Genomic DNA, 27,840 nt, shown 5'->3' on the forward strand with positions numbered 1-27,840 from the left:
TTTGCTTTAAGTTTGGGATTAATTTGCATAGAGTTGTATTGTGTTGCATCTTTTTTTTCTCTCTGAAGAAGTTTAATATGAATAAAGATTAATATATAAGGTAAATACATCTGTCCTGCTAAGAATTAGGTGCAAGGGCAGCAGCTAAAGCATTCATTGGAGAAACTACAGTCACACCTTGTCATTGCTGCCACTGTTTTTCATAGGTACAGTGCCTGGGAAAGGTCCCAGCTAGAGAAGCAAACTATTTTCTACACAATCTGCTATCTATGCCATGAATGGTGTCCCCTTGCAAGCCCAAAACTGACTCAAAGAATAGTGCAGAGCAGTTTTGTCCCTGCCCATGTGCTGGCAGCTGTACATAGACCACATCAAATGAGATTGGCTGTGCCACATCAGATCAGGGGTCAATTTGGGCCATTGCATTGTTCTTAAGCAGTGATTGTGAGGATCTAGGGCAAGGTAAGAAGAAGGAAAGTGTGTCTGATAATCCTCCTAGTACTATCCCAGGTTGCAGCTATTTTTGGCTTCAGGACCCTCAAAGTATTATCTTGTTTTTGCCAAGAGCAGCAGTCTGCAGGCTGGGACACACAGGTCAGGGCATAGAATCACAAGATCATTAAGGCTGGGAAAAAACTCTTAAGATGACTGACCATCTAACCACTAACCCAGCACTGCCAGGTCCAACACTAAAACATAATCTCTAAGTGCCACATCTACACACCACATCCCTTAAGGCCAGACTGCCAAGGTTACACACCTGAGACCTGGAGAGGCTTTCTGGACACTGTGCCTGATGGGCTCCTCTCAGCTGGGAAAGGGAGAAAGGCCAAATTGCTTCCAAGGGGCTTCAGGAGCTGCCAAACCACATCCCAAGAGAAACAAGATCACCCAGCTGAGCAAACAGTCCGTGCCTTCGTTTTTATTAAAACAAGGAGCTCCCCATACATTTAAACCACTCGTGTGCCAAAGGGAAGGTTTTCAATATTCTTCAGATAATGGGGCCAGCCCCACAAGGACAACAGAACTGGTGAAGGATTTAGAGCACAAGTCCTGTGAGAAGCAGCTGAGGGAGCTAGGAGTATTTAGCCTGGAGGAAAGGAGGCTCAGTGGACACCTTATCACTCTCTACAACATTCTGACAGGGGGATGTAACCAGGCAGGGGTCAGGCTCTCCCCATACCTTTAAACCACTCGTGTGCCAAAGGGAAGATTTCCAATATTCTTTAGATAATGGGGCCAGCCCCTCCAGTCTTCCAGGCAGAAGTTCAAGTTCCGTGCCAGACACTTTATCAGCAGGTAGGTGCCACCCAGTCCTGCTGCCCCCACTACAAAGAGCCCTCGATTAATTACCTGCAAGTACAAGGAGAAACCCCAACATCATCAGAGGCTGGCCCCTACCCTGCAGCACCAAGCAAAATCATCACAGTTAGCAACATCCCACCACCAAAGCTGAGCAGTGCTGGATGCTCCCAAGGCTCATGGCGTGGGGAGGGTGGGCACCACCCTGGACCAACCTTTGTCTGCCATTTCCAGCGTTGAAGGGCCTCATGGTAGCGAATTCTGGTGAAGGTCACCTGGGAGGGGTTGCAGGAGAATGTCACCACCCCAAAGCCAGGTAGGAGGAGCTCACAGGAGTGTGGAATGACATGCTGGCTTACCATGGTGTACAGTGGGACAATGGTGGAAGGCATGAGGGCGTGGAGAAAGTTGTCTACGCGCTTCCGGAAAATGAACCACGTTGAATTGACGTGCTCGCGCATCTGCAACGGAGCAACAGTCACCCCTGTGCAACGTGTTTTGTCAGAGCTCCCCTGTGCTTTGGCAGCTCTCCCACTGTCCTGGAGGTGATGCAGGGACCAGAGCCTCCTCAGCCTTGACACTCCCAAGGAGCTCCAAAGCCTGCCAGGGTGAGAGGCCAGCCAGAGACTTGCCAGGGGCCCTGCCTGCTGCAGGCATTCTGAGAGCACTGCTGTGTGCATGGCCCGTGGAACCACAGGGCTGTGGGGCTCACCCACCTCTACGTAATTGTACATGGCTAAATCCGAAATCGCGTGGTCATCTGGCACCCTCAGTCTGGAGAACTCAGGGAGGCAGGCACCTGGCAGAAACAAGGAACAGGTGACAGGCAGCTCCCTGCAGGGCACCCAGCTGCCCTCAGGTGCAGAGGGATGTTCCTCTGCTCCCGCACATCCCCAGCCACCTCACTTACCAAGGTCATTGTGGAACTGGTCCATTAATTCATCAAAGACCAGACAATCTTCAAAGCCCTGGGAGGAATATTAGGGAGGTAATAGCCATAAAGGACCCATACATTCAGGAGAAGTGCCCTCATGCATGTTTAGCTAGTGTAGCTGTTTGGTCCCACTGAGCACAGCTTCAGAGCAGGAGGTTACTCCAGGCCCCTCTGACAGGGGTCTTGAGAGAAATCATAGGCCATTGTCTTTCCCAGCTGCCTGGACCCCCCACCCATATAGTCCTCTGTTACCTTAATTTTTAAAAGTGTTAAGTTTTCTTTCATAGTTCTTTTAAAAGTTTTTAAGTTCTCATAAAACTTCTTTAGCCTTCTGATAATGTTTACATATTTCTACTGGAGTTCTCACACACTGTTCATGTAAATAATGATTGCTTTGCATTCTTCTTTTTTTGGAGAAGAAAATCAATAGACTATTAGTTTAACCAGTAGTTGGAGAGGTGGCAATTTAATCCTCCAATCCACTGTCGCTTTTAGAATTCTATATATTACAAAGTCAGAAATAAAATTGACTCTTTTTCTCTCTTAAATTCACCAAGCTTCTGTGTACTCATTTAGTGTCCAATAGCGACCTCTGGAACTTTAAAACTTTTAAAATAACTATAAAAGAAAACTTAACACTTAAAAATAAAAGTAACAGTCCTCTGCTCCATGGGAAGGTGGCCTCATCACCCTGTCCCCTGTCCTTCCCAGGAGGACATCCTGGCAGGACCTCAACCCCTGCCAATGCAGAGGACATCAGGCTGTGGGACGGGCCAGCCCATGAACTGTAGGGAGTTAAACACCAAAAAAAAGCAGGTGTTTGTGGGTGAAAGGAGTGGGATCCCCCCCAGCAGGGACGGGCCAGCCATGAACTTACTGCATTCATGCCCTGTCCATAGAAGGGCACCACAGCATGAGCAGCATCTCCCATCAGCACGCACCGGGAGGAGAGGTTGTAGGAAGAGCACTTCACAGAGATCATGGCCTGGGCTGGCAGCAAAAAGTAATCGTGCTTCAGCTCTTGCCTTCAGGTAAAACAACAGATTTTGTTGTGTGGGACCACAAAAAAGAAGAGCAAGCTGTGCCACATCCAAGCTGAGGCCACAGACACTGTCAGCTCTGGTATGCAATCCCCAAGCCTGTGCATTAGGCTGTTTGTGATAGAAAAATGTGGAAGTCAGCTTCCTCCCTGTGGACCAGACATTTTGTCTGCAGGTTTTAAGTTCTGCACACAATTAATATTAAATCAGTAACTTGATTACTGGCATCTTGATCCTCTCACTGTGAGCAGTGGTAGATGTTGGTCAATGCAGGAAGGACATACCAGAGAATATCCAAGTTTCTCAGTTATTATGAAGTCCTGGGATAATTCATTTTAAGAGGAAAGGAAACTGCCTAACACAGCTGGGACTGTTGGTATCATCCAAGAAAAAGCCCATCCCATACTAGATAGCTGTGAAGGTGAGTGAAAAGGAGAGATGGGAACACTTACTCTCCGATGAGGGGAATGGCATCTGGGAAGTAGGTCTGGAAAAACCCCAGCACTTGCTCGCCTGTTGTGAGCTTCTCAAACTCCTCAAAGGGCATGAAGAGCGTGCAGGTGAAGGACTTGTCCTGCCAGCCAGGAAAGAGGGTCAGCAAGAAGTTCTGAGAGCAGAGAGAACATGTGGCACCTGAAGCAGCAGCTCAGTGCCCAGCCTGCCACCTGGCAATCCCAGTGACCCACTGGCACAGCAAGGGACGAGTGTCTGGCCACCCTCTTTCTCACAGTGAGCAGGCACAGGGGAGGCAGAAAAAGTGTGTGACTGTCCATCATGGGCCTGGGACAGTGTTCTGTTGCCCCTGGCATGTAGTTCATAGCATCCAGCTGCAGAGTAGTGGTTTGTGGGGGTCTGGCTGGGCTCAAATGTGTGGGCAGAGAGAGGTGCCACAGATTACTTGGTGCTGTGAGGTAGGACTGGTTCTGATCTCTCTGCCCTGCACCCCTTAGGCTGTGGTCAGCCTGGCACAGGCTGGGTGTCCCTCCTGCCTCCTTCCCAGGACATGTGCCAGTTTGTGCCTTAGTGGCCAAGAGGGCCAATGGCACCTGGATTGTGTGAGAAACTGTGGCCAGCAGGACCAGGGAAATTATTCCTCCCCTATACTCAGCACTGGGGAGGCCACACCCCAAGTGCTGTGTCCAGCTCTGGGCCCCTCAGTTTAGGAAGGACATTGAGGTGCTGTGGCACGTCCAGAGAAGGACGACAGAGCTGAAGGATTTGGAGCACAAGTCCTGTGAGAAGCAGCTGAGGGAAGTGGGGGTATTTAACCTGGAGAAAAGGAGGCTCAGTGGACACCTTATCACTCTCTGCAATGCTCTGACAGGGGGATGCAGCCAGGCAGGGGTCAGGCTCTCCTCCCAGGTAACAAGGGACAAGATGAGAGGACACAGTCTTAAACTGCACAAGGGGAGGTGTAGACTGGACATTAGGAAGGATTTCTTCACCAAAAGGATGATCAGACATTGGAATGGGCTGCCAGGGAGCTGGTGGAGTCACTGTCCCAGCAGATTTTTAAGGAAAGACTGGATGTGGTACTTAGTGCCATGGTCTGGTTGACACAGTGGAATTGGGTCATGGTTAGATCTGTGATCTCAGAGGTCATTTCCATTCTAACTGATTCTGTGCTTCAGTTATCCTGTGACTCCTGACCCTCCCAGTCCCTGCCACCACAGCCGTTCCTCCCCACCAGCCCCATCCTGTTCCCCAGGAGAACATGGCCCTGGGTTAGCACCATGTTGGGTAGTGCAATCATCATGAAGGTGTTTCTCGGCCAGATATGGAGGTAGTTTGGTTCCATGGCAAACTGAAAGAGAAAGAAAATTGCTTTGTATCCTTGACCTGCCCTGCTCAGCTTCCCCAGCCCAGGCTCTGGCTCCCCTCCACACCAGCACAACAGTTCCCATGGGAGGATGCAACAACTACAGGACCCCCTTCTGGTCCCTGATGCTTCAGGGAGACACAGAGCAAGGGAAGGAGGAAAGGGTAAGAAATATGAGCAAAAATATGATGCTTTGCAATTGCTGATGTCCTCATAGATATATCCCCGTATATCCAGGACCTCTCAGAACCAGAGTTAATCCCACCACTACAGGACAGGCTCTCTAGAATTTTCGTATGCAGGTACCACCATTGGCCCCACATTTGGAAGAGGAAGAGATCCATGCCTTATTTTAGGAAAGGTTTAAACCCCTGCCTGAACACCAAGTGAAAGTTAATTCTCCCAAAGCTGTTGCAGCAGAGCCACAGTGAGAAGGGGGTGGGATATCCAACCTGTGAAGGTTGTAGCAGCCCCTGGGACAGGCACACTCACGTCTCCATCCTTGGGAGGGATGGTCAGCTCCATGTAGCCATGAGGAATGTACTCGTGGCTGTAGTTGAAGCGTGTTTGCCTCATGAACTGTTTCCTGACTGTTGAGAAGGCTCCGTCACACCCCACGATGAGATCATAGCTCACTTCCAAGGTCTGCTGGTCAGACCTGAGAGCAAGACAGTACCTTGGATCAATCTGATCTTTGAGGTCTCTTTCTTCCCTAACCATTCCATGATTCTGTGGTTAATCCTCCTGTAATTCCAGGCCAGCTCAGCACCACTGTGCCCAGAGGATCTGCCTTTTGCAAAATGTGTTAATAATCTTCCAGGGTGGGGGAATCAGCTCTCACTGCCTGGGAAGCACAGCATTAGGATAAATAATTATCCTGTAGTTTATCAAAAGCATAACTCTGCCAGGTCTACTCAGCAATACAGTAGGCACTTTTGGAATAACACTGCTGTTTTGCAGAGCCTGCAGCACCTGCCAGGAGGATGGGGGGTAGAACCAGAACTTCTGTGAAAGACTGTGAAACAAGGTCATGGAACCTCAGAATGGTTTGGGTTTGAAGGGTCCTTAAAGCTCAGCCCATTCCAGCCCCTGCCCTGGGCAGAGACACAGCACCAGGGTGCTCAGAGCTTCATCCAGCCTGGCCTGGAACACTCCCAGGGATGGGACATCACCAGTTACCCACCCCCCTGATGAGCAATCTGTCCCTGAACCCAGTGCCATAGATACTGGCACGTTTATCCCCTGCACAGGTCGGGAAGTGTGTGCCTGTTTTAGGGTTAGGGAGTTGCTTAAACCTTTCTCAGTCTCCCCATGAATGCTGCCTTGATGTCTCTCCTTTCCAAAGCTGGCAGTTTTGTCTGCACATTAGTTTCAAAACTGAGATTGCTCAATTGTTTGAGGTTTTATGAATGATTAAGCAGAAACTAACTGGCCACAGTGCTTGATCCCACACTTGTGCAGGGATTACCTTTTTATGGATAATGTCCCCAACTCTGCATTACACCCAAGGAGCTTGTGTCCAAAGAACAGTTTAGTGTTGGAGTACGTCTCGGCAGCTGTGAAAAGACAACTACGTGTAGAGGGGTTTACTGTGACCACAAAAAATATTTCCAAGAGATCCCTAAATCATAGGGATTTTTGCCATTAGAGCAAATAATTTGCTGTGTTTCGTGAGGGCCAGCAGGCAGGGCACACTGGGACTGGTCAACTATGGTGTAAACTAGTTGAAAAATGCAAGGAAACCTGCAAGGACTTTTTCTTCCCCACAATGACCTGAGTCATTGACTGCTTTCCACCATCACTCCACTGCAGTTCAGGATGGGATGAGGTGCCTGCAGTCAGTGGGGAATTTGCATCAATTTGGTCTAGTCTGATTAGCCATAGAGCTCCAATTTTCTATTTGTCTCTGTACAATCAGGGCTTATGGAAAATGCCACAAGCCATGACAAGGCTGAGGAGGTGTCTCCTGCTTAGCTGGGAAACAGCACAGGTTTTCCTCTGCTAGTTCAGGTTTGCACTTCCTGAGATCTGGGTAAGGGAGCTCAGGGCTCAAAGTCTTCTAGTCACAGGGCAAACCCTAAATCCCCAGCCAAAAGTGGGTTATAAGAATTTGCAAACAAAAGTGACAACCTACCTGTCAGCAGCTCTTTGTTTAAGTTTGCTCTGTCCACAGAGAGAATGTACTGCAAGGCAAACAAACAGGCAGTTCAGAAAGCTTTGCTGAAGGACACTCTGCATGGCCAGGCAGGAAACCCTCCCTTCCAAATCCCCTTCCTTCATCCTCTCCAGCCTCTCCCACATCCATGAGCCCCGCACTGTCCATGACACAGAGATGTTAACAAAATGCTAACAAAGACCTCGTGCTCTGAAAATCAGCTCCAGTACCTGGTCCTTCTTCCCATAAGGGATGGAGTATTTTTTCCCTGAAGGTGTGTGTATCCTCCTTGCCCTCATGGGAATGCCCTTGGCCACAATCTGAAACAGAAGGGAAAACAACCCACACTTCTGGCCAAAACTGTGGGTTTTTGTGAGTTACCAAGCATCATTCCTTCCCCCAAGCACTGCACTCAAGGGAGAATGGGAGGTTCTTTGCTCACACATTTCCAAACCACCAGGGAAAACTTTATCAGGGCTGTCATGTCAATTTACTACAGTTTACTGAGATTACTTACAAGCTCACACTCATAAAAACCAGAGGGAAATTGTTTTTGGACAAAAGGGAGATGAAAAATCCCAGAGTGCTGGACGGGGCAGGGGATGAGAGCCAAATTACACCCTGGGACTGGGATGTGTGTTGTCAAAGCCTGGGCTCCTCTGCAGGGATCCAGGGACTAGGAGAGCCTGCCACTGGCAGCAGCTGGATGTTAAATGGCAGCCAGTACCCTGCAGAAGAATGCTGGGCTCCCAGCCAAGCGTGCTGGGCAGAAAGCAGTGTGGATGGATTTCAGGGGTCAGCCCAAAGATCAAGGTTTTCTGGCAAAACACAAATCTGGACATGCCAGTGAGGCAAACAGCTGCCTTTATTGCATCCTGCTTTATTGCATCAGCTCTTTTGGAAGTCCATCTCCTCCTGCCCTGTTTGCCCTCTGCTCCAGGAGGGAGGAGAGCTCAGCAGAGAGGTAAACACTGGAAGGTGCTTGGTGTCCCAGGGAAGCAGCCACTGCCAGCAGCAGAGCCCAGCTGCCCGGGGTGGGGAGCATCCTGCTGGCAGATGTGCTGTGGGGCAGAGGAGAGCCAGCCTGCAGGCATGCAGAGGAAGAGGTCTGGCTGGGACAAGAAAGGACACAGAGAGCAACAGAACGTGCCAGAGTACCTGCTCCTCCATCCCCACAGCTCGCAGGGCTTGGCGTCCCCTGTGAGACAGGGCCAGGTTGATGCTTCTGCCACGGGCAAAGCTGGCCACTCGGATATCTGCAAGGGACAGCAATGGGTTCTGGAGGCAATGGCAGCACAGCCTGCTGAGGGAACATCTCCCAAGCCCCCTGCAGCAGGTGAGGTAGGGGGGAGTCCAGCCTGGGCCCTCCGTGCTGCCTCTAGCCTGGGAGAAGCAGCTGCAGCCAAGTGCTGCCAAGGGAATGCTGGATTCTGGCAGCACCCCACGTGCCAGAGGGTCTGTTAACATTAAAAGCCATTTCCCCTCTAAATGGAGAAGGCTGAGCCATGAATGCCTGACAGGTTCTGCTGAAGCCCACAGACTTTTTGGGACATTGGCAGGTCACCTTCTTCATGGCTGACCAGATGGAAATGTCTGGACATTGGCCTGCTCCTCTGAGTTGTCTCATTTAGACTTCCTGGGTTGTCTGGCCAGTGCATGGGGCAGAGCCTCTCCATCCCAGCATGTGCATCAGTGTAAGCAATGGGCCAAAAACTGGAGTAGTGCAGTTGGATCCTTCCAGCCCAGAAGGCAAGTGAGAACAATCAGAAGCTTTTTGAAGCTGCGGAGCTTCTGGCAACATTAAACTGTGTAGCAGAACTGTCTGTTCTGATCAGGGCAGGAAGAGTTACCACAGAGTGTCAGGCATGGCTCCTCCCTGCCTTCACTGCACACTTGAGTTATTTCCATGGTGTCATTCCCACCTGCCACTTGGCTTGCCATCTCTGCCCAGGTCTTATTTTTGTCTGCCAGCTGACAGATACTGAAGATGAACAATTTCTCTGCCTTTGAGCTAGTGGCTTGGCTCTAAATCCTAATTCCTCTTTTGTTGGTACCTTGTGGACCTGGAGGCTTCTTCTGACCCAGCACTGTACTATAATATTTTCTGCAGAGACCAGGTTTCAAAGGTGAGGATGTGAATCAGTGTTTAAGCCAAGAATATAAAAAGGGCATAATTTTGGCAGCTAAAGAGTGGGTTCCCTCCACACAGGATTAACTTCAAATAAATGCTCCTCCCCACCACAGGAGCGAAAGGGGAGAAAATAATATCCCCAAACTGCCACTCTCAGCTTTCATTATTTTCTTACAGTTTCAGTAGCTCACACAGTAATGATCAGGCTGACCTTACCTTCTCTGGCTTCATAAACGTCAACATGGAAACCTCGTCTAGCAAAGAAACAGGCATTTAATGCACCCACCTACAAGAAAAGGATCAGGAATGGTGGATGAAGTATCTCGGAGGTCACTGCTGAGATGCATCAAAGGAAAGAAGTGATCAAGGGATGCAGCTCAGCATAAACAGGGAGGTCCTTTGATCGAGAACCTCAGAAGATTTTTTACTGAAGAGCAGTCCTCTGGCAGCCCTGTGTGCTTGCTGAGACCCCAAGAAAAAAGCCACCCATCAAAGCTCTTTTTATAAAGTCATACCAAGCTCAGGCTTGTTTACACACAGCAATTGAATGCAGCAGGGCTCACCTCTACAGCCAGAGACAGCAGGAGCTGGTGTAGGCAAACTCCCAGCTCCTCTCTGGACTGTGTTTACCTTCCTCACTAATCCACGGTGTAACAGCATTCCCTTGGGAGCATAGTGAGGGAGAACACTACAATATGTCCTGTTTGCAATTTACATAACTTTTAAAAATTAAATTTCCATAAGGAATTGTTGTCAGAACTACAGCCTCTTCTGTCATCACTCTTTTCCAAGAAGCTAACGTCCAAAAAGGCAAGAGGCAGGTGCTGCAATGCCCCAAGCAGTCATAGAATCAGACACTCATGGAATAGTTTGGGTTGGAAAGGATGCTGAAGACCATCTTGTTACAGCCCCTTGCCATGGGTAGGGACACCTTCCACTAGACCAGGTTACTCAGAGCCCCATCCAGCCTGACCTTTAGTGTCACACCTCTCTACAAGTAGCAGTGGATGAAAACTACCCCCAAACAAACGCGGGCAAAGGAAGGTGTTTCCTCTCAGCCTGGCATTTACCACTCTCAGTTCTTGCAAAGCATTTCACATTAGATATTAGGTTACAGCCAAAGTCAGCCAAGGGACAGGGGAACCTAGCAGCCCAAACAAGGACTGATGTTTAATGTACCTGGGCACCAGCGCTCCACCCACCACCCAAACCCCTTCACCCAAGAATAGGACAGGAGCCTCCCACAGCAGGAACTCAATCAACCCCTTTTGCAACACCCCATCATCTGACAGAGGAAAAACATTCACCCCCACATTCAAGCAGTGTTTTTACAGCCCCAGCTCCCCAGCAAACAATCATGCAGCAGCTAAATGGCATTTCCTACCAGACCACCACCGATAACAGCAATTCTTTTCCCTCGTGTGTCACAGGGCTCCATGCTAGGTCAGCCCCTGGGCCTCAGATCCCTGCTCTGTCTCTGATCCCTCTGCTTCTCCCCAGTCCCACTGCCCTGGCCAGTGGGGAGGGGAAAGGGATGGAATGTGGTTGGCTGAGTCATGCCTGGCTTCTTCTCCCCCTGATTCGCATTAAAGTTTAACTTCCAGCCCAGAGACTGTCAGGGAGTCAGCCTGGCTGAGCCTGAGGTGTTGAGATGGCAGTGTGGTGTTATTCAGTCCATTGGAAATTGTAGAGCAATCTGGCAGTCTCCAAGGAATACACACAGAGCAGGAGGAGAACTTGCATCAGCCAGGCTTTTGCTGGTGCTTCATTGGGATGCAACTGCAGAAGCATTGGTGGGACAATGTGGAGTGACCTGTGGAACCTCTCCTGAGGGTGGGTTGTGAGCCACACTACTTGCCCAGGAGCCTCATCCCATCTTTGAGGACATCTTTAATCCAAGGAAGCTGTGTGTGGCTCAGGGATTCCGGGGTGTGATGCTGAGGAGAGAGCCCATGCCTGCTCTGCAAAAGCTTTCCAGGACTTAGATGAGGCTGGGAGGAGACATCTCTGCAGGCATTATTCCACATGCCCATCCTTCGGAGGAAATGCTCTGCTGAGCCAATGCTGCCCACAGTAAGCATTGAAAAGGGAGGAGCCAATTAGAGCCACATACAATAATTAAACAGCAGACAGTGAAACTGAAGATATTTGTATCACTGAATACAATTTATTGCTAAACTTGCCAGGTCCCAGCAGATTTGTCTCAGAGAATCTTTAAGGCAGAAAAAGCCCTCTAAGAACATAGAGTCCCAGCTGTTAACCCAGCACTGCCAAGCACACCACTGAGCTATGACCCTAAATGCCACATCTTCATGGCTATCAAAGACCTACAGGGATGGGGCAGGACTCAAGTGCTTCCCTGGGCAGCCTCTCCCAATGTCTGACAATATTTTCAGTTAAGAGTTTCTTCCTAATATTCAATCCAAACTCCCATGACACTACTTGAGGCCATTTCCTCTTTCAGGTAGCTGTAAAAAGTGAGAACTTGTAGAGAGCAATAAGAATCTCAAAGACAACAGAGCAGAGAGGGCAAAGAGCAAGGTAGGTTTTACACAGTAAATAGATTATTCATTAATTGTTTTTGGATCACAGACAGCACATGATTAGCTTCCAGGAGTGATAGTTACTATCTTTTCTTCATTCCAAACAAAATTTAGGTCCCTGGGTTTTCTTAATCAGACTCATTCACAAACTGCACCAGGCAAACCTAGTACAGATGTTCTCCACTCTAAAAACAGAAAGTGGGAAAATACTGAGAAAGATGAACAATGATTTTATAGCACTTTCTATATTAAACAAAATTAGGCTGCTGAGAGTATGAAAAAGTGTTGCCTGATAAAAAAATCTGATAGTGAGCCTTTTAAGAAGTCATAAATAAAATTAAAAAGAACAGAATAACATGGGCATTGATTAAAGCTTGTCCTCTGGGGAAAAGTAAACGAGGGAAAAGTGCTTGATTTATGTTGCTGAAGAAAAATACATGTCAATGGCTGAGGAAGAACAGCAGGATTTATTGGTTTTAGAAAGGCTGTGGTCCACTTGCAGAGGATCCTGTACTGTCAGTATGTGGGCCACCTGCAACAAGAAAAATGGGATTATTTTGTTTAGTAACAGCCAGTAGTGCTGCAGCTGCAAAAAGATGTGTTTAGTCTCATACCTTGTGGTGGCAGGCAGCTGAAGAAGAGGAAGAACAAAGTTTAAACGCCATGACAAGACCTAATGATTTATGCAGTGAATTGCACTGACCCTGACAGGCGCCAGGAGTTCTTTGCTGGTTTAGATTACAAACCCGTGTCAAGGGGAAATAGGTAGAAATGTTCATCCCTTATAATCCCATTAGGGAAATAATCTGTTCAGGAATTCAAATCCTCTGCTAAAGAGGGCTGTACAGACCCCTGCCAGCAGGTCAGCCATGCCCAAGGCTGCAGCTGCCTCCATCCTGTTCTGTTCACTAAGGCTCTGAAAGAGCCACGGCACAGAAATAAAGGTTGAGTTCTCACAGTGTGTTCCCATGTTACCCCTCCTTCCACGCTCTAGCAAGGTGCATTTCTTCACCAGCCTTGGCATGCAAGAACTTCCTCACACCTAGGAAGCCAAGCAGGACAAGCTCAGAGGAAGGCAGAAAGCAAGTGAGCCCCTGGAGGAGCTGGCTGTGACCTCTGCACAGGGCTCAAGGGCTCTATGGATTTGGGAGCATCCTGTGGAGAAGTTCATCCATTTCTGCACTTGAAACCCATCCCATTCAACTGCAAGCACAAGCTTATGGCAAAGGCTCAGCATTTTCTCTGATACTCCCCTCCCTTTGTACCATTTTTCTTAGCTGGTGGTTTTGAGTTTTTATTTTCCCAGGAATTTCTGATTCGCAAATGCCCCAGCAGTGCTTTAAGAACATAAACCCTGCTGGAAACTTTAGCCCAAATGTAAAACACTTCCCCATCCCCTCCCCACCCCTGCCTTATTTAGGTTACTGACAAAAAAAAAAGCAGGGTGGGAGCCCTTGCAGAGCACAGCAATGCAGCATGGCAGGCTGGGGGATCTATGTGATCCTCACCCTTGTCAGATCCCCACGTTTATCCCACAGTCTGCCTTGCCTGGGCAGGGAGAAAGGGCTGCAAGCACATGTCACAGCTGCCTGCTTACTTACGTGGGCTGGGCAGAGCTGCCAGTCCAGTGGTGCTCTGTGGATGTGGGCACTGGGGGCACTGAGAACACCCCCGTGGGAGGGTAATGGTGGTGGTGGTGCACCACAGGTGCCTTGGGCCTCTCTGCTCTCACAGCCAGGGGAGCAGCAAGCTGCAGGTCCTTGTTGGAGAGAGACAAAGGGTGGCTGCAGAAACCTCTGCCCCTCACTGTGGGAGAGGTCCCTCACTGAGGGCCAGGGTTCCATTCAGCCACCCCTTGAGAAAGAAAGACCTTTGGGATGTGTCTGGAGGAGAGTCTGCAGGTTCCAGTACAGAAGGTCCAAGAACACTTCTGATTGTGACTTCAGTCACTTGGTGACTTCATATTTCACCTGATACTCAGACCCCACTCCCTCCAATTTATTCCATTAGTCAATGTCAGGGAAATGCAGAATAACAGGATGGCCTGGAGAGGAAGGTGGGCATTAGGGCATGCTCTTCCTCTGCCACCTCTCCTAAGGAGCAGTGTCCTCCACAGTCCTCTGGTTCTCCCAGCACTCTGTATTTTACCCAGGCCTGGTGCCCTCCCAGGGAGATGTGCCATTGCCCTCCAGGCTGGGTGTTGTTACCTGCTGTGTGTGCTGCAGCCCAGAGCTGGCCCCCCCAAGCTGTGTGAGCAGCGTTGGCGGCAGAGCCTTCAGCATCATGTTCTGCATCATGATCTGGTGCATCTGAGCATTCTGCATCAGCATCATCTCCACCATATCTGGGAAGAGAAGAAAAGAATCAGAGCTTTATCCACAACTGACAAGCAGCAGAGGCATCGTGGTAAGGAGCATCCTCCAGCACACAGATTGGTCACTGCAGCAAAGGCAAAGCAGCTGAAAGGGGGCATTGTCCTGAGTTGTAAGATGTGTGCATATTCTATTTACCATCTATTAGGAGTAGGGCAGTTATCTTCTGTTAACTGGGCAGTTTTCTTTATCTCTTCCATAAGCAATCCTCCCTCCAGAGAGATATCTTCTATTAATAGGCTGCTGAGTGTCACTGCATGACTGATAAAATTACATCATCCCATTGTAAAAGGCTCCACCCAGAAAGAAGAGCCAAACATTCCTACCTAAATATAATCTGAGATTTAAAACAACAGAGACAACCTTTTCCCACTGAATTCCCAAAAGAACAACTATCTTCTCCACTGGAGTCCCAGAAAAAGACCATCTACACCACCACCAGACCTTCAAAAAAACCTATACCCTTCTACAAAACCACTGCTTTAACAAAACCACATCTGTCACTCCAAGAAAACTACAGCCACCATTTAATCAAAACTGCTACCACCATCCTAACCAACAGTGTCAAGTTGTATTCTACCTCTGTCACTAGTTTATTTTCTAGTTTTTTGTACTATTACATTTGTATTTTTTTAAATTTTACTAGTAAAAAACTGTTATTCCTATTCCTATATCTTAACCTGAAAACCCCTTAATTTAAAAAAATATAATAACTCAGAGAGAAAGAGTTCACATTTTCCTTTTCAAAGAAGGCTCCTGTTTTCCTTGACAGACATCTGTCTTTTCAAACCAAGACACACATGAAGAATATTATCATCATTTCCCCAGGCAATGCAAAGTTAATGATGTCTGTGAGTGAGGTTGTTCATGCCAGCTTTCCTGTTTCTCCTCCCTCCTACAAGAAAGCTGCTGCCGAGTACCTTGTCTGTTGCTTGCCCTGCAAGCCCACACCCCTGCCTGTGCTGAATGGCAGGATGGAGAAGAGCTGAGCTGCAGCTTTCCCTTGCTCCAGCAAGGACAGGCTCCTGGCTGTGCTCTCCATTGCTTCAGCCCCGGAGCATTGCTTTCCTGTCAGAGGTTTCCTCACATTTATGTGATATTGCAGTGCCACCTTGAGTGAGAGTCCACTGACTCACAGAATTGTAAAGGCTGGAAAAGACCTTTAACATCATCAAGTCCAACCCTCAATCTGTCATTTCATGCACATCAAATCTCCTTACATAATCTCTGGGATCCAAAGGACTTGTGCAGTGTAACTAATTTGTTTGGGGAGAAGTGAAGAGGGAGAAGCGAGAAAAAAAGAAAGGAAAAAAATGAAGGCAAGGCAACTCTCATTTTCCTTTTTACTGATTATACAAAAAGTAGTTTTCATGTAGCAGCTTCAGAGAAGTCATGAGTGGCTTGGGACTATTTTGCTTATGGAAATAAACTCTGATTCAAAAATACAGAAACTTAGATGAAGTATAAGCTGAAAAATACTGCAGTTTCATGACTGAGGATTCCTAGGTGAGATGAACCTTTGGCTGAAAGCTGAGCCAGGGAAATTGTCCAAGGTTTTAGTTCATGTATTATTTCACAGTAGCACCCACCTATGTTTAGAAATAAACTTTTTTCTTGGCATTGCACTATATTTAGAACAACACTTTCAGATGTTCTGTCTTGTTTCCAAACACAGGGTACAAACAAAAGCCTGAGGAGATTGAACAGCAGGTTAGGAAAGAACAAAAGAATAAAACCACATTTTAGAAGCCTCTTTGCTAATTCTGGAATCATCCATGTGCATGACTTTGACTTTATTAATATTACTCAGTGCCATGAGTTGAGCTGTTTTGCTGTCCCAATCTTCCCTTGAGTTTGTAGTTCCTTTTTCTTTAGTTTTAGTGATAAGAGTTTCACAACTGGTACTATTTCATCTATGAAGCACAACCCCCCAAGCTCCACCACCTCATTAAACAGCACATCACTAACGAGCTTGGACACCATCTCATGTCCCCTTCCAGTTGCCATGGCACCTGCCCTGCCCTCTCCAGGCCTGGTGGCAGGAGCTGGCTGCTGTGTGGAGAGTTTGTTACCTTCTTTAATGCTCCCAGAGCGGGGGGCTGCAAAGGGCTGGGCTGGGGGAATCTGTGTGATCAGAGGGGGGGGCTGAGGCAGCTGCTGGATGATGGTGGCAGGCTGAGTTGGCATCTGGAACAGGAAGGAAAATGGAGAAGTCAGGGTTGGTTTTGGCCAGCTCTCCCAGCTATGGGAATAGCTGTGATCTGCCTAGGCTTCAGGAAAACTCTGGGATTCTCGTGGAGAAGCTGTTGAGGCTGTGGGCTGCATGAGCAGACAGTGATGTGCATCAGAAAGTGGCTGAATGGCCAGGCTGGAGTGTGCCAGTCTGCCACTCCTTTTGCCATCTTGTTCCATTCCCATTGTTAATTCTGGGACTTATTTGCAAGATGATTTTCCCTTAGGTTTTCCTGCAGGCAGCAAGGATCCCATAAAAGAGCAAGAGGCATATCTTCCCTTTTTCTGTAATGAGCAATTCCATACAGCTCCCAAATGATTGTCAGCTCAGACTGGCACAGTGCTGGTGGTGTTTTCTAGGAGACAATCCTTACTGTCTGCTGGATAATCCTTGGTGGCTCCCCTTGGGAAGCTGGAAAAGGGATCTGGTAGATTTGTGGGAGGGCAGCTCTGTGGTCATGGCAGTGTCCCCCATCTGTTGCAGGTGGCTGTGAAAGCTCTTCCAGGAGGTGCTGCTCCTGCAAAGTTAAGTATTTTCTTAAAGAAAATCTGGTCACAGCAAGGCAGACAGTATGGTTATGTTCTTTGGACTACATGGGATTAGACCCTGGGAAACTGCAGCAAGGGCACTGCCAGTGCCTGCATAAGTGCAAACAACGTTTTCCTTTCCATATATCTTGAAGCATAAAAGTATTGGAAAAAAAAAATGTGCAGAACAAGATGCCGAATGTCTAGGAAAACATTTCAATAATAGTTGGTATCCCCCACAAACTAGGAATAAATAACAATTATTACTGTCTCTACTTTGGCATTGCTAAAAATCCCTTCTTTGCATTTTGGCACAGAAAGTTTATGAGACAGCAGCTCAGGACAAACAGATTCATCCCACTTTAGTGCCTGAAGCAGGTGCAAGCTCACACAGCTGTAGTGAGGGAAGCCAAGCTGCTCTCCAGGCTCTTTCCCTGATTAGCTGGCCTAGCCTTTATATTCCAAAGCAGCAGAGCACTAAATCCTGCCCAGCCCCAGAACTAAGGGCCAGGAAAACACTGAACCCACATCATTATCCTGGCCAGAGAGGGCTCTTACCCTAAGCTCCTGCAGCAGATCTTTCCTTTGCCTCAGGGCACTTTGGAGAATGTCCTGGGGTCTGTTCCCTGGAAGAGGAAGAGTCCATTATCTTCTCAAAGGACCACAAAGACAGAGCTATTACAGCACCTGCGTTACGAGATTAATGTGGAAAATGTGTTATTAGGTAGCTTGATGTTGCATATGGGTAAAACCTTACAAAGTAAGGGTCTTGTTACCTTTTTAAAATCATTGTTCAGGCCTCCTACTTTGGCTAAGCAGAAAAGGACTGTGGGAAAGTGACTCAGCTGAATTAGAGGTAGAAAAAGAAGTTATATAACCATGATGTGCTCCCATCGTGGGTATGTTGGTTGGTTGGGTTATGTTTGATAGAATTTAAAACTGTGTTACTGGCAAAGGCCTAACTGCTCAAAAAGGCCTGCTTTTTGCAATAAAGAGACTCTCCTTTGCACCTGCCTGGGGACTCTGTGTCACTCTGCTTCAACAGCTCGAGTTCTTCCACAAAATAACTTTTCTTGTCAAACACGTGTGGCTAATGACTTCATGCCATGTGCAGTCACAGCTGCTCAGCAGCTCTACAAAGGCAAAACACCTCTGAAAATAAATTCTTAAGATTGTTTTCTAAAGCCCCCTTTTAACCTCCTGGTTTAGGAATCCCTTTCAGGCTGAAAGTTTCTAGATGTGCCCAGTGCATGCAGAGGATGCCTGTTTGTAGTAACAGCTCCAACAAGATCTGGTTTGAATGTCAACTGTTCTGTTCCTATTTTATTCTAAATCAACTTCCCTTTCAGTTCATCCCACACATGGTTGATTTCGAAATGAAGATAAGCAAGAATGGAGCCATGCCTGGCATCTGCTCTGGAAAGCACCATTCTGTATTTTGAAACTGTAAGTTATTATAGGGGATTTTTAAAAATGTTTGGCCACAGCATTAGAAGATTCCAACTATTTGTGCATCAGATCAATGAATAGGAGCCCACAGTACAGCCTAGAAATATCACTGAGCTTCTACTATTAACATTGAATCCATAGATAATATAAACAGTACATGTGCCATGCAAAGAAATGTTCCTCCTGCCTTTTCAGAATCACCAAAGCCAAGAAAACAGCTGGACTACAACAGGGTGCACTCCTAGGTGTAAGAGCTAGGACAAACTGGATCAACATCAGTTTGCTGCAGCTGAGAGGCTGCTCAGGATACCTGGGCAGGAGGTAGGAAGGAAGTCATCTTATGTTAGTGCTCAGCTGGTTGTCCACTTCCCTTTGTCAAGAAAAAAATAGCTGAAGGAATTCAAAAGATAAAAAGCAGTTAGCTCACAGCTATTAGGGAGGAGAGGGGATCATCTCCTGAGGAACTCATGCCTGAGAACATAAGCAAGCCCTTTCCAAAATATACCTAAAATTAGAACAAATGCTTCTCTTACTTGCAGCTGGGAGAGAAAAGTCCATCTTCTTTAGGTTCTCCTGCTCATTTTCTAGTCTCTGTTGGCAGAACCATAACCAGAACTGGTTATAAGTCAGGCAGAAAAGCTCACAAGGATTCCCAAGCCTATGGCACAGGTTTGGGATGGAGGAAATAGAGCAGAAGTGGAGAAAAAATGGTGGTTCCTAGAGAAGTATGGAATGTCTCATTACAAATCTAGTTACAATAAAATATAGTGATGCTTCCAACTGTCCAAGCAATTCCAGATCTTAAAAATGATAGCATGGTGAATCAGGAGACATAAACTAATTTGTAGGCAGAGAGCTGCATCATATGAAGAACTTGATAATGTTGAGTTTGGGCTTGCCTGATAGTCCAAGATCTGGACTCTTGAATCACCAAAGGTCTGACCAGGCAACACATCTTATGTGAAAGCGGACATGAAATTGCCTTAAAACAATCTGAGATTCTCTTTAGCCAAGATTTACTGCTAAGCTTTGCCTGTCCCAGCTCAAACTGGCTTTCAGCTAACTAGTTACATCTCCCAAAAAATCAAAGTAAATTTAATTCACTGTAGATTCATGAAGAGTTGTACAATATTATTTAAGAAAGTGACAGTAAGTAGTAGCACTCCTCAGTGTATCTCAGTAAAGTTATACTATTTTAAAATACAGTGTTAATCCTTCAACATGCAAGAGCAAAAAGCAGAGCAAAGGTGACCCATGCAGAATTATTCCCCTACCTTTTCTAGGAGTTTGAGTTTCAGTCGTGTCAGGTGATCCACCACTGAAGGATCTGCCATTATCTTCTGGAAGAGCAGGCAGGCAAAAGCAGGTTAAAAAGCTAAACAGAGACAGATAGGCTTTCAGTGCTCATTTTTTTCCCCCTCCACAATTTTCACAGAATAATACCATTATTAAAAAACAGTAATACAAGATGAGGAGAGATTGAGAGAAGCAGATAAAAGCTTCAGTTTCACTCCCAGGCCAGAATGAGAACAGGCATTCATAAGTTCACAGACACAGCTTTTTCCTGCCATTTCTCTCAACATACTTTTGTGCTGCAGGTTGTGATGTTCACAGGAAGGCAACTGAGACTGAATATTTATTTATTTGTCTCTTCCTAATGGTTGCTATCCTTCCCCTGGCAGCATCTCTAAGCCTGGCCTCTGTGTTGTTAGAGACTTTTAATTAGCTCAGAGATTTGTGTCTGTAACCTGGTTGCTAAGTTTATAGTGTCAACAGGTAACATAAACAATTTAATCTCCAAGCACAGAAGCTTGTGTACCTTTGGTAAAGCAAATGCCTGGCACATTAGTGGACAAGAAAAAAAGAAATAAAAGCCAATGGTTCTTTAAAACAAGGCCAGTGCCAGCAGTCAGATTATGATCTTGCTGACTGGTACCTGTTTATTCCCCTACAGGGGGTCTGCACACTTCTGACGTAGCTCTTTACGTGAGTTATTACCACAGAGTGACTGAAAAAATTAAGGAGCATAGGTGGAACTCTCCCCTGGCTAAGTGAAGAGGCTATGGTGTAACATCTCCCAAGAAACCTGTAGAATGTCTCCCTCTCCCAGCATAAAAACAGGGTCACATTTATCAGTGACATCCATAAAATGAACACCAAGGCAAGAGAAAAAAAGCCAAGGAACAGATACACCTTCTCAGTAGGATATTTTAAGCCCAAGAGAGTCAAGTTACAATCCACTGCTCCCAGGAGACAAGTTACAAGCCTCTCCTCCCTCAAAGGACACAACAAAACTGCAGCAGAGCCACTGCTGGCAGCTGGAGCAGTTCAGAGATGTGTGAGAGCAGTACAGATCACCTGCCCCAGCTGTGACCCACACAGCCCATCCCTAAAAACACACAGGCTGGAAGGCACTGGAGAAATTAGGGCAACTAAGGTGCAGGGATCCCTAAAACAGCTGTGCTGTGCCCGAGCTGGGGCAGGGCTTTGTGGTGAATGGCAGGAGCAATGAGCCAGAACAGAAAATCCTCTCACCTGCCAGCAGCTCTCCTGGGAAACAACTCCCAGTCCAATTCTCTACTTGAAAACACCAAACAGAATTTTCTCTAACATCTTTGACTGCTTCATCTGAGCAGCTGCAGCTCAGACAGCTCCTAACTTATAAGTTCATAACTTATAAGTTCCTAACTTATAACTCCACAACTCCTAGTTATGGAGTTTCCTAAATTATAGGAAACTCCATAACTAGGAGTTTCCTAGTTATGCCTGTAAACTGCATCAGCATAGCTTGTTTCTGTGCTGAGAGAGAAACCCACCACTTTTGGATTGCTGGCTGGTTATTTTATCAACAGTGCTCCTAAAAGCTGAATTTCTAGACTTCACCATCGTATGAATAGAGGGTTACAAGAGAACTTGACGAAAATAAACAGGTATGAGTATTGCATTAAAAATACAGCACCAGTGTGAAGCAACTGAATTTCCTAAAGAGGAAATGAAGAGAAATTTTTGCTTGATGTAACAGATAGCCCAGAGAAAATCTAATACTAGGGGGTAGGGAAATTTTTTTTTTTTTTTTTAATGGCACTTTCTAGCAAACCTGCTAAAGGAGCTATCTCTTCCCACACTTATGGATGCCTTGGTCACAGTGTGATCCTTACCCTTGGGACATCTTAGAACCTGCTCATTAATTGGGTGCCAGGAATGTGCCAGCCACACACAAAATCTTGCTTGAAGGGATCTGTAGCTACACTGAATCCCAAACAATGGATCACACTTGAGAATGAGGATTCAAAAGAGCAAAACCAGACAAATTTAATCCTACAGAGGAATAACAGGTGTGTTACATGCACCTCAGAGGACATCATTATTCTGCTCTATTTAGCAGTGCTGAAGTCAGAGTTTGGACACTGCACTTAGTTTTAGACATGGTGGTTCAAGAGGGAAGGAAAGTCCAGGAAAAAGAAATAATAAAAAGGTTCAATTTACAAAATGTAGGTTCCAAGGAACACTTCAAAAGAACTGACTTTGTTCAATTAGTAAGTAGATGGTGAAAAGAGGACAGGCCAGCAGTTTTTAAATAAATTAGAGGATACAATCAGAGTGGGGTGAAGGGTGGGGGTTGTATCTGGAAAAACACAAGTATTTGGCTTAATGAGGAAGAGAAAAACTGATAAAACCAGGGAAAGAAATCTTCATTAGCCACTAAGGGAAATGATGAAGCAGCTATCAAAAAAACCCCCAACTTTCACACAAGTTGTTTACAAACAATTATAAAACCAAACTTGTTGAACATTGCAGGATCCCTCAGATATAAGAATGGATTAGATAACCTGATGAGGACCATACCAGTATTGAATTCTTTGATGTCTTGTATTGATTTTGATGTTTTATACCTTAATTTTAATTTCTATGAGTTCTGAAAGACAATTTAAAAGGATGTTATGATAACAACCAAGATGATTAGAGGGGTGGAGCAGCTCTGCTTTGAGGAAAGGCTGCGAGAATTGGGATTGATCAGCCTGAAAAAGAGATTTTGGGGTGACCTAATTGTGGCCTTCCAGTATCTGAAGGGAGCCTACAAGAAAGATGGAGAGAGGTAATTTACAGGGGCCTGGAGTGGCAGGACAAGGGGAAATGACTTCCCACTGACAGAGTAGGTTTAGATTGGATATTAGGAAAAAATTAATTTCTGTGAAGCTCTGGAACAGGTTGCTCAAAAAATCTGTGGTTTCCTGATCCTCGGAGGTGTTCACTGAGACATCTCATCATTCAGACTTTGTCTTTTGGCGTTGCCCTCGAGGCAGATGGGCTTTTTAATGCTTGCCAATCCAGCACACTGCTCCAAGTAACAGATTTGACTAAAGCCTGTATTTTTATAATTTAATGATTTCAAAACACACACAAAAAAAAGCCACTAGCTTTGTAGCATCAATAAGCAGAGCAAAAGGGAGTTGAAGGTTGGACATGTGGGACCTTCAACATATGGCCCTTCAAGGACGTTGGAGTAACCAGAAGACTCCAGAGGAGATAAAAGCCTGGAAAGCTGGAGACAACTCCACGTCCGAGAAAATGACGATAGAGGGATGAAAGAATGACAACCAAATTAGCATGAAGAGCAAAAAATCAATTAGTAACACAGGACAGAATACTGATTACCGAAGACAATCATGCACCTCAGAACCCATGGCCATTAACTGATTTCTTCACCGAAAATTTACAAATAAGCGAAAAGGCAGGAAGGGAGCCAACAACCCTCGCTGCGCCATAATGGCATCCCCAGCCTCGCCTACATTGGCTGTCCGCGCTTCCCATTGGCTGTCCGCGCTTCCTATTGGCTGTCCGCGCTCCCCATTGGCTGCCCGCGCTCCCCATTGGCTGTCCGCGCCTCCCATTGGCTGTCCGCGCTCCCCATTGGCTGCCCGCGCTCCCCATTGGCTGCCCGCGCTCCCCATTGGCTGCCCGCGCTCCCCATTGGCTGGCTCCCGCGCTGGGCGGGAACGGCGCTCCTTTTGAAATGGCGCCGGGCGCTCCCATTGGTGGCTGCCGCGGGGGGGGCGGGGCCGGCGGCTGGCGCCGGCTTGCCCGGGGTATCCCAGCAGCCATTTAGCAGGAGTGGGCGGAGCCCGGCGAAGAGAGCCGTTCCCATTGGCCAGAGGCCGCGGCGCGTCGGGAGCTGCGGCCAATGGCTGCGGAGCTCCGCCCGCGCGGTGCGGCCGGCGCGGCGGCGGCGGCGGCCATGACCGGGGCTGCGCTGCCATGACCGGGGCTGCGCTGCCGCCGTGAGGGCGCGGGCGGCGCGACCCGGCCCCGCCGCCGCATGGAGACGCCGGAGGAGGCGCGGAGGCGCAAGCTGGAGGCAGGCAGGGCTAAGGTGAGGGGAAGGGGTCCCGGTGCGCTGGGAGAGCCGGCAGGCCCTGCGTGTTTCGCTTTACCCGGCCCGGGTCTCGCCCCTCCGTGGCGGGTTTCGCGCCGCGCTCGGATGTGGGTGCGGGGCGCCGGCCCGGCTGTGTCCCCTGCAGATCCCTTCCGGCAAGATTCCGTGTGTGGCTGGCTCATTCCTGGCCCCCCGTTAATGAGCAGACGTCCCCAGAGGAAGGACCGCGGTGGCCCCGCGGCAGAAGTCGTGCAAACATTGCCTCGGGCCGACAGAGCAGCTGACAGCAGCGCTCCTACCGCCCTTCGGGCTCTGTTTTCCGTGCTTGTTCTTTGCTGCCTGCCAGCGCTCCCGGTCTTGCCCAGGATTCGGTGTTTGTGGGAATGCTGCGTTTCCAGCTGAGGGTCCCAAGGAGCGGGTGCTGGTTTATTACTCGGCCGGCTCACTCGCTTGCCTGGTGCCCGCAGGGAGAGCAGAGAGCTGGGCTCCGTTTGTTGGTTTCCAGTCATGCCGGAAGCAAACACTTCATAAGCTTTGAATAGTCAGGTGTCTTCACTGGGGTGTAGTTTAGGGACTTGTGTAGCGTTCACAGGATATAAAGATAACACTCTCCAAGTAATTATTACCTGCAACCATGTGTTTAACGCTGGTTGTGTTCTAACCCCGTTAGATAAACACTTCTGCTTTGTTTTGGTAACTATGTTCAAGGAGCTGATTGGAAATGTTTGGTTATTTTCCTTTCAGTTCAGCATTTCTGCTGGGTTTTGAGCTGGTTTTGTCATGTTTCTGTTCTGGCTGTCCCTGCTAAATAAGGCTTTTTAGTTCTCACCATTCCATTAGACTGGAGGGGGCTGTAGCTAGAGGAAGTTGTGACCCATCAGATCTTTCCAGATCCTTTACTTTTTGCAGGGAACCTGTCTGGATATCTGGCTAGTGGAGTCAGAGGTGGCTTGGAGCTGTCCTGTGTGTCTGCTGTATTTCTGTTTTAGCTGCTTTCCACAGTGCTGTGCACAGGAAAGTCAAAGAGAGCTTTTGTGGAAGGGAGCAGGGTTGTAGCTGAAGCTGCAGCCTGGTGATGGGCAGTAGAGTTCCTCCTGCCCTCCCTGATGCTGCCATGGATTCCACACTGCCTGCTCCTGCTCAGCAGTTTCTCATCTGCCTGCCTTCCCAGCCTTGTTATGTGCTGTGAGAACACAATCCTCTGCTGGAGAGCAACTGTTCCAGAGAGAGAGCTCTGAAAGGATTTCTTAAGGTTGAAAGGTTACCTTAGTATGGCACAACCTCTGTTAACATTTCTGTTAACATAGATTAATTCCAGGTGCAGGAGTTTTTTTATTATTAGAAAAATGTGACAGACTTAGCTTGAGTAAGTTATTAGTTCCCACCTGTTGGCAAACTGTTGTTTACCAGTAAAAGAAACAAAAAAAAAAAACCAAACAGGGACTTGCCTTATGTTCTTATGTTTCAAGTTTTGCCTTCAGAGCCAGGATTGCATTTACTATTTTTTATACTGTGTGCTAAATCTCTCTTCCCATTAAAAACAAAAAGCAAACCAGGAACAAACATGATTGGCAGCCCCATCAATGTTGCTGCTGCACAGAATGCTAAGAGGAGAGGGAGAGTTTTAGAGAGGCAGAGATAGATGTAGCACTTCCCCTGCTGATTAAAATGTCACAGAGATCTATTCCTTGGCTGGCAGACTGTGGGCACCAGACAGCTTTCAAAAAGCACCCAGGTGACATTTCCCCTTTCTTATTCCTCTGCTTTTCATTTTTCTATTTTTCTTTCTGCTCCCCTCCTCATGGATATAGCACAGTTTTGAAAGGGAGGAAGAATTGTGAGCAAGTGCAGGTTCTCCTTGCTGTGGTGCAGCCTAGAGCAGCTTAAGGAGATCCATCTCTGGTGTGACACAGAAGTGTTCAGTGTCCATCAGATCAGCTTTCTGTACCATCTCTAGAGGAGCTCCTGGCAGGAGTGAGGCTGGCTTGTGTGTTAGAGGCCTCTGTTGTAGCAACCTGTGCACTGATGTAACTGCAGGTTGATGCTGCTTCACTCTGGAGGGCTTTTTGCCTCACCCCCACCCTCCAGAAATGAATTATTTCATCTTTAGCATCCTTAGATTTTAGTCTGCTAAGCAATGACTTGGCAAAGAAACACGATCTACATGTTCTCCTTTTCATTATCAAATGTTCTTTTTCTTATAGGAATAAAAATTCCATTATTAAGATGCATTTAAATGATCACCTAATAACATTTGTAATGTAACTGTTATATTTGTAATGTAACTGTTATATTTGTAATGTAACTGTTATATTTATTGGAGACTGTAATTGGCAGCTAAGTACCTGACTGTATCAGGTACCTCAGATTCCTATTTCTAACAAATGCAAAATACTGATAGCCAGTTTAGTATTTGAGAAACAGAACAAGCCTAATTATTCAGTGCTGCCTTTTTCTCCTCGTTTGTTTCTACCTCACATTAATTAGTCTGCATGTTGACCACCTGTGCCTCTAGTTACAAAGCTCTCTGTGCCACACTTCAGGTGTGGCAAGTTTTGCTCTGCTTCCATTTTATAGTTAGGACCTTAAAAATGAGTGCAGGTTTTCCAGGAAGTTTTCTCATCATTTTGAGGAAGGTCTAGAATATATTTATTGGTTTTGTCTAAGAGTACTTGTTGCTTATGTTTGCTGTATCCAAGAGCTGGACTAATGTTTATTTGAACAACCTCTTTTCTGTTTGGTGCTGATGTGGTTTTCTGCTCTGTTCTGTTTTCCCTGGGTGTTGGTTTTGATGCTAATTTCTGAAGCATGTGAAGTAATGCATCAGCTTTTAACCAGCTGGTCCTGGTGAATTGAAGTTGCAGTGCATTGGTACCTATAGAAAGGTGTCCTTGTGTTTCAACAGCTGCTTGGGATGCTGTGCAGGACAGTGCTCTCAGGGCTCCTGTGGCAATGCTGCATCTTGGCTAAAAGTGAAGCTTTCACATTTGCATTGCTTCTAGAAAGCAAAAGGAGTGTTGAATCACTCATAACGGGCATGATGGGATCTCACTGTGATGAGGCAGAGGCACTTGTGTGTTACTTTCTTCACATTCACACTCACTACTTCAGGTTGGAGGCTGTCTGTGAATTTGAGATTCTCTTACAACAACACTTTATGTAGCTGATAAAGGCTTTGGAAACTGGATATTGCTCTAAATAGAACTTTTTCCATAAATCTGGAGCATGTTTGAATCCAGCCACTCTAAGTCCAGTATTTTGGTATATTTTGGTGTAGCTAGACATTTTTGCATGTAATGTATTATGATTTTATGTGCTTAGTGCATGTGAATGGAACAAAGCAAGTTTTGTTTCCCTTGACCTGTACATTTAAAAATGTTTAGTCTTTAGATGTTCAGTCATGCCACATCTTGATATTTTCATACGAGATACTTGGTCTCCCTTCATGAATCAGTAAGTCCTCTCTGTAATGCTTACTCTCTCTGCCTTTCATCTTTTCTGCTTGTTTTACTCCTGTTTTCCCTTTTTCCCTGCTTCAGCAGTTTTCTCTACTCTCCATTTTTCTGCAGGTTTCCCCCTGCCTCGTTTCCCCATGTTACCAGGTTAATTAGTGCTGTAGCTATTTTTGACACACACTGCCATCAGTAAGTGCTGGAGTTGACACCTGGTTTCAGAGGACAGTATTTGTATCCCATTGCAGCTTTGTGGTCTGTTCATCCTGCTTATTATGAAAGGCACAAGTCTGGCAACCTTCACTTAATCTGCATTTCAGTATTACTAACTGTAGAAATTACAGAAGACAATCTTAAAAATAAGTTTTTTGTACATAAGAATTTTATCAGCTCATAAGAAATTGATGTCTTTCTGCAATGTACCTTTTAAACAGGTTGCTGGCTGTAGCAGATGTGTGAGTCTGCACCTGTTGAATAGCTAAGCTGTCAGGTAGAAGTTCCTGTAAGGA

At 46.8% G+C, this 27,840-nt stretch overlaps 3 protein-coding genes across 9 annotated transcripts in view; 1 reads left to right on the forward strand and 2 right to left on the reverse strand.

The window, feature by feature from the left end:
* Nucleotides 1-907: 907 nt before the first annotated feature.
* On the reverse strand, nucleotides 908-10,886 carry KMO (kynurenine 3-monooxygenase). Of its 2 annotated transcripts, XM_021532582.2 has the most exons (15): nucleotides 10,766-10,886; nucleotides 9,598-9,667; nucleotides 8,409-8,506; nucleotides 7,481-7,570; nucleotides 7,230-7,278; nucleotides 6,564-6,651; nucleotides 5,588-5,753; nucleotides 5,009-5,080; nucleotides 3,729-3,850; nucleotides 3,114-3,261; nucleotides 2,213-2,270; nucleotides 2,019-2,101; nucleotides 1,662-1,763; nucleotides 1,518-1,577; nucleotides 908-1,353 (listed from the first exon to the last, which is right to left on the reverse strand). In XM_021532582.2, the coding sequence occupies exons 1-15, from the start codon at nucleotides 10,817-10,819 to the stop codon at nucleotides 1,186-1,188; spliced, it is 1,428 nt and encodes a 475-aa protein (XP_021388257.2). In that variant the 5' UTR covers nucleotides 10,820-10,886; the 3' UTR covers nucleotides 908-1,185. The 2 variants fall into 2 exon arrangements, with proteins under 2 accessions (XP_021388257.2, XP_021388258.2); XM_021532583.2 differs by lacking the exons at nucleotides 9,598-9,667; nucleotides 10,766-10,886 and adding an exon at nucleotides 9,668-9,914.
* Nucleotides 10,887-12,372: 1,486 nt separating this feature from the next.
* Nucleotides 12,373-23,268, reverse strand: C8H21orf58 (chromosome 8 C21orf58 homolog). Its single transcript, XM_077784831.1, has 10 exons — nucleotides 23,258-23,268; nucleotides 19,780-19,845; nucleotides 19,028-19,096; nucleotides 17,615-17,677; nucleotides 16,903-17,046; nucleotides 16,369-16,483; nucleotides 14,132-14,268; nucleotides 13,526-13,683; nucleotides 12,882-12,966; nucleotides 12,373-12,456 (listed from the first exon to the last, which is right to left on the reverse strand). The coding sequence occupies exons 2-9, from the start codon at nucleotides 19,837-19,839 to the stop codon at nucleotides 12,933-12,935; spliced, it is 780 nt and encodes a 259-aa protein (XP_077640957.1). The 5' UTR covers nucleotides 19,840-19,845; nucleotides 23,258-23,268; the 3' UTR covers nucleotides 12,373-12,456; nucleotides 12,882-12,932.
* Nucleotides 23,269-23,742: 474 nt separating this feature from the next.
* The window catches only part of PCNT (pericentrin), a 70,118-nt gene continuing 66,020 nt past the window's right edge, over nucleotides 23,743-27,840 (forward strand). For all 6 annotated transcript variants that reach the window (XM_021532568.2, XM_021532575.2, XM_077785158.1 and 3 more), the window contains exon 1: nucleotides 23,743-23,876. In XM_021532568.2, the coding sequence (XP_021388243.2) occupies nucleotides 23,823-23,876 (54 nt within the window). In that variant the 5' untranslated portion in view covers nucleotides 23,743-23,822. The remainder of the gene's footprint in view (nucleotides 23,877-27,840) is intronic.

This window comes from Lonchura striata, chromosome 8 (genome assembly GCF_046129695.1).
Source record: "Lonchura striata isolate bLonStr1 chromosome 8, bLonStr1.mat, whole genome shotgun sequence".
NCBI lineage: Eukaryota > Metazoa > Chordata > Aves > Passeriformes > Estrildidae > Lonchura > Lonchura striata.